The sequence below is a fragment of the Gymnoscopelus braueri genome, assembly GCF_963280865.1.
Source record: "Gymnoscopelus braueri genome assembly, chromosome: 18".
Classification (NCBI taxonomy): Eukaryota; Metazoa; Chordata; class Actinopteri; order Myctophiformes; family Myctophidae; genus Gymnoscopelus; species Gymnoscopelus braueri.
In genome coordinates this window covers 2,655,028-2,665,557 of record NC_137618.1, presented here as the reverse complement: position 1 = coordinate 2,665,557, position 10,530 = coordinate 2,655,028, and the positions used below count along the sequence as shown (strand labels likewise).

Genomic DNA, 10,530 nt, shown 5'->3' with positions numbered 1-10,530 from the left:
TGCCCACGACGATGAAGGTAGTCTGGGATGTGCTTTTAGCCGAGAGGAGGAGGCTTTCGTCTCAGAGTCGTCGGCGATGTTTGAAGGGACGTTCTGTCGCACACAGAGGGACGACAGTTCTGCCTTGGAGTCCCCCGGCAGTGACACATGGTCGTCTGTCCACTGTGTGTCCATGTTGATGTGTGTCCTCCAGGCTCCCTGCTGTCCTTTGAGCAACAATTATACACACATAAACACTGTGCGCTCCTCAAGCACAATGTTGACACACACACACACAGTACAGTGGCACACACACACACACACACACACACACACACACACACACACACACACACACACACACACACACACACACACACACACACACACACACACACACACACACACACACACACACACACACACACACACGCACGCACGCTCACACACTCACACTCACACACACGTACACACACACACACACACACACACACACACACACACACACACACGTGCACACGCGCAGACACACACACGCACGCACGCACACGCGCAGACACACACACGCACGCACACGCACACGTACACGTACACGCCTCAGAGCACCAGCCTCTCTCCTTCCTCCTGTAAGGGGGTTTTAATCACTCAGTCCAGCCAGGCCCAGAGAGAGGCCTTATTGACGGGGTGGGTCTCCAACTCTTCCAGAAACCTTAAACTTAAACCTTAAACCGGGGTCATTTATTTATTATTAAGCTTCCTTTGCTGGAAAAAAAAGAGTCCGGTGTCCACCGTCCGTCCGGGGTCTCCTACTCCTCCTCCTCCTCGTCTTCCTCCTGGGCGCGGGGCAGCAGCGTCTCCTGCAGACACGCCCGGTAGAAGCTGACCAGCGTGGAGAACAGGTGCTGACGGCTGGACGGGGACAGGTGGTGACCTTCATCTGGGTAGATCTGTGGGACACCAGACGGGACACGTCCTTTCAGCAGTGGGGTAACTAAGTATACATGTACTCAAGTAGGCTACTGTACTTAAGTACAATGTTGGTACAATATTTGTACTTTACTTGAGTATTTCTAAATTCCAATACTTCTACTCCACTACATCTCAGAGGCAAATATTGTACTTTTACTCAATTATTTGAACACTTTAGTTACTAGTTACCTTGTAGATTAAAATTATTATTACATACATTAACCACTTTGCAGATTTACATTATTATCACAAAACATACATTAACCACTTCAGCCCTATATACATTTCGGCAATTTGAAAATAGCCGATCTACAAGCTCACAATGTGTCGCGATGCGACACATTGTGAGCTTGTAGATCGGCTATTTTCAAAAGATATTTATACATTTGAAAACTTGTGAAACAGGACATTCTGCATAATGAGTACCTTTACTTTTGGTACTATAAGTACACTTTGATGCAATACTTTTGTACTTTTATTCAAGTATATATTGAATTCCGGACGTTCAGTACTTGCAACAGAGTATTTCTATATTGCAGTACTGATACTTTTACTTAAATAAAACATGTGAGTACATGTTCCACATGGAATAACCTTCCATTGGCCATAAGAGATTGTATGACTTTTCCATCCTTCAAGTACAATAGAAAAAAATATATACTTGATAACCAAACGTGAACATTCATAATCAATCCTCACTTTATTTGACAATGTATCCTGTACTTGACGGTAATACTGCACTTTAAATACACAATTCACTTTAGTAAACACATATATTATTGTTTTAAGTGTATTTTTTAAACTTTAGTTACTAGTAACTTTGAAGTTTTGATTATTATTACAAAAACATACATTAACCACTTCAACTCTGACTATATAAGCACTTTGGCTATTTGAAAATAGTCAATAGTATGGATGTAAGTTCGATCCGGGCTCCCCGTCCTTGAGCAAGACGCTGAACCGTTAATTGCTCCCGATGAGCCGGTTGGTGCCTTGCATGGTTTCCTCCTCCATCGGTGTGTGAATGTGTGTGTGAATGTGTGAATGTAATGCACAATATATGTAAAGCACTTTGGATAAAAGCTTTATAAATGCACCATTTACCATTTAGTATAAGTGCTATTTTCAAGAGATGTATATACATGAGGAAGTTGTTAAATGGGACATGCTGCATAATGAGTACTCTCACTTCGGTACTTGGTACTGTATATTTTGATGCCAATACTTTTTGTACTCTTACTCAAGTAGGTTTTGAACACCGGACTTTTCCTCGCAACAGAGTGTTTTCTATATTGCAGTATCGATACTTTTACTTGAGTAAAACATTTACGAGTACTTCCATAGCTGCAATACACACCTGCATGGAGTAGTTGGCTCCCACTTTCACCAGGTTTTTGACCAGCTCAGCGGTATGCTGGAAATGAATGTTAGCTGGAATAAAAGACCATTCAAAATGTGGTGTCAGCTCAAAAATTACAGCGGAATGAGAAAAAAAAAAAAGACAATTCCAATTTCTGACTGAGTGGAAATAAACCTCCAAACCATTTCTATAAGATTCATCAGTGAATCCTTTTTATTTCTTCTTTCTTCTTCTCAGTGAACACTTCTAACAATGCAACCCACACTCTCCTTTTTATATATTTCATTAAACCATTTAGACCAGGAACGCATCTGTGTGTCATTGTAAGATTTATTTGGCTATTTATTTATTTTTTAATCTTGAACATTTTTGCAAATCTTTTGAAATAGATTTGCAGAACATTTTTAACTCATGTTTACAACTTCTGGGGGGGTCCCTGGAAAAAAAATGTTTAGATGGGGGTCCACGGCCAAATACATTACATATCATTTTGGGGGTCCTTGACATGACAAAGTTTGAGAACCATTGATATTAGAGCAACATACGTTTTTTTTTCAAAAAACTGTTAGGATTTAGAAGACATAAGTAAGAATCCCACAGAAGCAAAGATTTGAGGTAAAAATGTTCGCTTAACACATTGAGTTCCAAAAACGGTTATAGCCGTTTTTTCATAATCCAAACGAGAAAAAAAAAAAAAAAAAAAAGGAGATATCATTTTTTGAAGATTTAGACTTTAATCCACTTCCTGGTTAACTTATGACTTCAAAAGCCTGTATCTCGGCTCCTGTGTACTTTTTTTTTTTACTATATATTTTTGACTATTCTTGACTATTTTCAACTGGCTGCAGCTATGGAACGGATTACCTAATGTTTTAATTGTTTTCCCCCGATTGTACGAGACCTCTGTGTGTAATGAGGGGATCACCGTTGAGGACGGTGATCACTGAAAATATTTTGTGACTACTTGAAAAAGGTTCAAAAATGGTTAAAATCCAGGCACTGACTGTACCCTGTTTTAAAAAAAACCCTGGCACTCAATGTGTTTTAAAATATATAAATAGCCAAATAAATCTAAAATGACACAGATGCATTACCGCTTGAATGGGTTAACCCATTCAAGCCGGGAACGTTTCTGTGTCACTTTAGATCTTTTTTTTTTTGCTTTAACTATTATTTTATACTTTGGCCTATTTTTAAGATGTGTCCATTTGCACACCTACAAACAGACAGGTGCGTCAGAGTATGAATGCTGAATATGGAAGAGAGAGGGAGTCTTCACTTATAAAGGCCTCTTGGACCTTCATCAGGCATGAAATCATGCCTGATGATAAAGGTCCAATCGGCCCAAAACGTTGCAGCCTAAATGAAAACCTCTTTCTAAGTGAAGACGGTGTGCGGGAACTCCCTCTCTCTCTCTTCCATACTTTGGCCTATTCAAACACAGCAGATCTACAAGCTCATATAGTGTCAAATCCTAACAGTTTTGTTTAGAGAGAAACTTATGTTGCTATAATATCAATGGCTCTCAAGCTTTTTTCATGTGAAAGGACCCCCACAATGATATGTATTTGTCGCGCCCCACCTCCCCCTCCCCCCCCCCCATCTCAAATGTTTTTGTTCCAGGGACCCCCCAGGAAAGCAAAGATTTGAGTTGAAAATGTATGTTCCAAGATTTGCACACATTTTCACTTTTTTTTTCCCTCAAAAAAATTGTAGCTACGGGCTTGTATATCTGCTAATTTTGAATAGCCAAAGGAAATCTTAAAATGACACAGATGCGTTCCTGGTCTTAAAGGGTTAAAAACAGAAATCCTCTGACGTCTGGCAGAGCAACACACATGCCTTTACTATTATATATTATTACAATGTGTCACCTGTCTGTCACATGGAAACCTTGTTATGTCCAAAACATGATGTCCTTTTTTATTATTTTTATTAAAGTAAAATAGTGAAAATACACGATCTACAAGCTCACAACGCATCGGCTAATCTCTCCTGCTTCTGTGTGACACTCTTACAGTACATGATGAAAGTAGAGCATCAATTTACAAAATAAATATACAAGGTTTTAGATTTAGTTTCTCTCTCTCTCTCATCTCTCTCCTCATCTCTCTCTCTCTCTCTCTCCTCTCTCTCTCATCTCTCTCTCTCTCTCCTCTACTCCTCTCTCTCTTCTCTTCTCTCTCTCTTCTCTCTCTCGTCTCTCTCTCTCCTCTCTCTCTCCTCTCTCTCTCTCTCTCTCTCTCTCCACCGTCTGCCGTGCCGTGCACCAGCATGAGTGTCTGTTCTCGTAGAGACTGGGCGTTCTGCAACACGCTGGAGAACTGTGGAGAAAAAGACACATTCAGAGATTCAGAGCTTCAGTGAAACATGCATTAAAACACCATGGATTCACATCATAGGCGAACCCTACTGTAAGCACTGTGTTATACCAATGTACATGCACAGTGCTCTCATAACGCGTACTGTACACATGCACAGGTTTAAGTGATTTAAAGACGGGGTGCCATGATTTTCATTATGGTTATACTAGGAGGAAGATTTTTTTCGAAAAAGTGTACATAAAGTGTTAAAATTATGTTTTATGTGACACGCCTCCCTCCAGTTCATTACGTATACCTGGTTCTCACCTTAGCACCTCCCACCTGAACCAGTCCCTCCTCCTCCTCATGCCCACACCCTGTTGTGTTATGATAATGAAGGGGAGGGTGTATTTCTACTGCGTCATTAAATCGCTTTTTTTCTATTGGCACAAAAATAATAATAATAATAATAAAAGAATAATATATATATATTATATATATATATATATATATATATATATATATATATATATATATATATATCTATATTATATATATATATATATATATATATATATATATATATATATATATATATGAAAAAACGTTTTTAAACGCTTTTGGCAGGTAATGTTAAAAAGCTAAAACCTAACTCCTCTGTGTGACTGTGGGGGAAACAATGTGTTGTTTTCCTCTCGTCGCTCAGGAGGAAGGAACCTGAGTATTATTATGTTTTCCCCCTTTGTCAGCGCTGCAAATAAAATTGACAACTCTACGCTGATAGCAGCACATCATCCTCTCTGTGGTGGGAGAGCGACCCCCCCCCCCCCTCCCCTCTTCCCTGTCGCAGCGGCGTATAAAAAAAAGAAAAGAGGGGGGGGGGGGGAAACCCCCTGTCCGTGTGATCTATCTCTGGCACTCCGAGGAGAAGGCTGACTGACGAAAATCTGTGCCACGGAGTCTCTACAAAAATAAATAATAAATCTGTTAGGAGGAGAGAAAGCAGGAAAAGCCTCGCTGTCAGCGATGACACTCCACCAGCGGAGCTTAACCCTTCAAGACCGGGAACGCGTCTCGTGTCATTTATCTATTTGTCTCGAGTGCCGCGCTACGAGCTTGTAGATCTGCGATTTTTTGCCTCTCAAATCTTTGCTTCTGGGGATTCTACAAATGTCTTCTAAAATCTGTTTTTATACTTTTTAACGTATGTTGCTATAATATCAGACCGCGGACCCCCATCTCAAAATATGTTATTCCAGGGACCCCCCCCCCAGAAGCAAAGATTTGAGTTACAAATGCTCGCTTTAAAAAAAAATATATATATTCAAATATTTGCACAAATGTTCTAAAAATAGCAGATCTACAAGCTCATAGCGCTGCACTCGGTGCCACGCTGTGAGCTGTAGATCTGTTTTTTTTTGTTTTTTAAAGCCAAATGACACAGATGCGTTCCCCGGTCTTAAAGGGTTAAACTATAGCGGAGGTGTCGGGGCGACATTAACAGCGTGCGCTCAAAGCTCCTATAAACAAGAAGGACATGCTGGGGAGACGAGAGCATGCAAGGGGAACAAACAAACAAACAGACAAACAAACGACGCACCTGATATCGACTGTCGTCCCGCGTCGGCACTTCCCAGGTACCTCTCAGAGAGCGCTGATGCTGTGCAAAATGGAAGGCAAGGAGACGTTGTCAAAATGTGAAAAAAAGCAGCGCTTTCTGCTGCTAAGATGGAGATTTTGAACCTGCTTGAGTCTATAGCAGTGGTTTTCAACCTTTTTCATGCCAAGGACCCCTAAATTGATATATATTTGGGCGCGGACCCCCATTTGAAAATGTTTTGTGCCAGGGACCCCAGAAGCAAAGATATCAGTTAATTTTCGCTTTGAAAAATATATGTATATTCAAAGATTTGCACACTTTTTCAAGGTTTTTCAAAAATAGCAGATCTACAAGCTCATAGCGCGGCACTTGGTGCCGCGCTATGAGCTTGTAGATCTGATATTTTTTTAATAGCCAAAGCTAAGCGGTTAAAATGATTGTGACACTATGTTAACTAATTTCGCTGGGGACCCCCCTGGTACTCCCCCAAGGACCACTGGTGGTCCCCGGACCACTGGTTGAAAACCACTGGTCTATAGCGTCATCTATTCTGCAGTGGTGGAAGAAGTACTCGGATATTTTACTATTTAGTTGCCAATACCACCATGAAGAAATACTCTGTGTTACAAGTAAAAGGTCCGTGTTCAAAATGTTACTTGGGTAAAAGTACAAAAGTATTGGCATCAAAATATACTTAAAGTGCCAAAAGTAAAAGTACTAAAATGTTTGAAAATTGCAGATCTATAAGCTCACAAAGCGTCGCAATGCGAAGCGTTGTGAGCTTGTAAATTGTCACTTTACTGTTGAGTACGAATGCAATGTTGCACATTAAGCAAAGACCCCCCCCCCCCCATGTGCGGCCCCATGTTGCCGTGCATGTCTTATGACTTAACTTAAGACCTGGAGGCGTGGCCAATGTTGTTTGGCCACTCAAAATAGCTAAACAGCATTGGCCACGCCTCCAGGTCTTAAGTTAAGTCATACTTAACTCTCTCAGTGCCAAGAGTATTTTCATAAAGTACTCCCCCAGTGCCAGCAATTTGCGTTTTTTTTTTTTTTTAATTTTGTAATTTTTCATTCAAATAAATGATCTGATTGGGTTTTAAACCCATAATACAGTTCTACCAGTAGAGAGCAACAAATCAACACATTGATGATCTCGCTGGCTCACTCGCCCCCTCCCAAACAGGCTCACGTCACATCCGGTCATAACCGGATGTTGACATTTTTGACAATCGTTGATCGGGCTAAATTACGATGTGATACACGACTACGATGACTGATCGTCACCCAGACCAAAGAGAGTAGACGTGGACCTCTCCGTTTGTTTTTTATACCGTGTGAAAAACCGTGACTTTCCCTATTCTGGCCAAAAATGACCGCGGGAAAAAAATGAGAACCGGAAACGGAATCTGCGTCATGAAACCGGAACCCAATGAGTCTGAAGGAGTCAGGAAGCGAAAGTGATCATGAAAAATAAACAGAATAGCGCGACCACAGCCAAAAGTAAAAACTCGGGATTTCTCGTGCTGGCACTGAGGGTACTCGGGAAAAACTCGGGATATCTCGGGGCGTGGCACTGAGAGAGTTAAGACACAATAGGGCCCTATCTCTTTATTTACCAAAAAGAACAACAATAACATCTTAGGCGGGTGCATATATGAAAAAAAGCACCTTACCCAAAACAAATTGCAACAAAATGTTATTCAACTATTTCTTGCAGTGTTAGGTGTCCTTAACTCTTTGACTGCCAGAGTATTTTCATAAAGTACTCCCCCAGTGCCAGCGATTTTCGTGTTTTTTTGTTTTGTTATTTAATTTTCATATAGATTGTCTAGCTGCGGTTTTGAACACATACGATGGTTCCACCAGCAGAGAGCAGCAAATAGACACTTTCATCAGCTCGCTGACTCGCTGCCCCCCCCCCCCCCCCCCCCCCCACCTCAAACCGGATGTGACGTGTTCTACGATTATTATTTTTTTACGATGTGATACACGACGGCGATGACTGTTCGTCACCCAGACTATAGATTATAGAAGTGGAGCTCTCCGTTCATTTTTTATACCGTGTGAAAAAACGTGTGTTTCCCTATTCTGGCCGAAAATGACCGTGGGAAAAAAATGAAAACCGGAAACGGAATTTGCGTCATAAAACCGGATGCAGGAGTGGGTGAAGTAAGTGGAACCTGAAACCTAGAGTGAACAATTTGCAGAATAGCTCGATCAGAGATTAAACAATGAACGTGCGTCCAACGCGTCCAACGCGTCTAACGCGTCGACGGCCAACTGGACAAACTAGCAATTGACGCGTTATCGAGTCAACCGCAGTCAAAGAGTTAATAACATACTAAAAGTTTGACCACTGGAAAGGTGTTATTTTCAAGATGGCGTCCAAAATGGCCAAAAAATCTTTCAAATAACCTAACTCCTTCTGTATTTATCCTAGACAAGTACTTTTTGTGTCTAACCCTATGTTTTGGGGGCATAGAAATCCACAGGACTTGTCCAAATTGCAGAGATACATTTAGATAATTGTGAAATCCAATATTTTGTTTTTGACTCTATTAAAACCCTCTGAAATGGTCACCCGTTTCAACTAGTTATTTTTGTTTTACTGGAACAAGGCTTCAAGATATCCTCAAAACACAACAAAACAATAGTCACAATTTTCAGTCATTCAGAAGGTGGCAGAGAAAGAGAATATTGTCAGTTGATATAGTATTGCTTACAATATTGAAACATTTTGCATAGGTCTGCGGATCAAATGTGAATCAAACTGTCATCTTGTAGACACAAGATTTTGAAAAACTTTTTAACACATTAGGAAGGCAATCAGTGTGAGTGTGTAAAGAGGGTGGCTACGGAGGTTAGTGCAGAGCTGTCAGAACCCATTTATCTACTGGGTGCCTAGGCAGAGGGGAGTATGGGGGTGGGGTTGTGTGAGGAGGTAAAATGGGGTCTGGTGTAGAGTTTAGTGGGCCTAGGGTTCCCCTCAGGTGGGTACAGGGGAGTATGGGGAGTGGGGGTCACTGGATTGCTCCCTGGGCACTTGGAGCACAGAAGAGCAAAGTTATAGGAGCCAAGGAGACCCTGAGCTTCTCCTCTCCCCCATGTCCGAGGTGCAAAACCTTCAACAGTTGGCTCAGACATGTCCCATTAAAGCTATAGTGGGGCACTTGGGAGCTCAGGACGAGTGCTCATAGGCAGTTAAAGAGAATGGGGCTTGTCAGCCCCTGATGCACGTTGTGCATCGCGATAGCCAGATTCCAATTTTCAAGTGTCCATCCTCAAGTCCTCCACTCCCGCCTAAGCCCTGCCTTCGAGCGAGGAGGCGAGGAGGCAAGGAGCAATTTGACGTGTCACACAGTTGGATTGCTGACTATTCCAGAGCTCGGAGGGTTGTCATGTGGAGGAGGAGAAATGATACGCCACGCATTTCAACGAAGACAGTTCCCCAAGCGATACATGAAAGATACACTTGTATCTTGCCAGATTTCAGTCCAAGTGGCTTAGGGAGCCTGCGCTCACCTCACGCTGGAGGACAGAGTGAGGAGGAGGCAGAAATGAAGCTTATGCGTTAGGCTGAGAGGAGTATCCCTATGTCACCTGGCTCACTGGATAGTCCCACTGGTCCCAAGTGGACCTCCATGCTGGCTCCTATGCCCGAGATGGGCACTCGTGAGTGGGCATAGTTAGTGAGGAGGGACCCCCCCCCCCCCCCCCATAGTTGTGGTTGTAAGACCTCCGCGTGGTGCATGACTGTGTGTCAGGCAGACAGGGGTGTCCCTATGTCTGACTGGCACACAGGAGGTGTCTGGTTGGTGGCTGACCATTAATATTCCCAAGGGCCCCCAGTGACTTATCATTATGGATCAGAGCGTCCTCTCCCCTCAAATCAATTTTTAAAGTTAAAATTATCCAGAAAAAATGATCAAAGTTCAAGGTTATTGCCAGCAGTACCAATCACAAAATAAAAGACATGTGAAATTAATTTTGCACTAAAACCCCACACAATACTACAATCTCAGGAATAAGATGTCTGTGACAAGCAAATCTGAACCCTATCCGGCCACACTCCTCTACCACCCCTACCCAAGACAGTAGACACTAAATGTTGTGATAGCTCTGTGCTGACTTGCACATCCTCTCCAGGCCCATAAGGGGCCATTTCTCCACTGTAATATTTGAGAATTTGGCCAATTTGCTATTAAAAAGGTCTTAAGAGTCATTAAATTGTAACTTTAGAAAGGTGCAGATACCCTGTACACTTATACTGTATCTAGGTTTGTTTACTGTTGAGTGAGACCCCCAGTTTGGGA

The 10,530-nt window shown here is 42.1% G+C and overlaps 1 protein-coding gene across 1 annotated transcript in view; it reads right to left on the bottom strand.

Moving 5' to 3' along the window:
• Nucleotides 1-785: 785 nt before the first annotated feature.
• LOC308105816 (inactive dipeptidyl peptidase 10-like) overlaps nucleotides 786-10,530 on the bottom strand; it is a gene marked incomplete at both ends in the record, with an annotated part of 317,527 nt that continues 307,782 nt past the window's right edge. Inside the window, 5 exon segments of the mRNA XM_080456741.1 lie at nucleotides 786-926; nucleotides 2,306-2,379; nucleotides 4,560-4,632; nucleotides 6,212-6,238; nucleotides 6,240-6,271. Of these exon segments, the coding sequence (XP_080312867.1) occupies nucleotides 786-926; nucleotides 2,306-2,379; nucleotides 4,560-4,632; nucleotides 6,212-6,238; nucleotides 6,240-6,271 (347 nt within the window).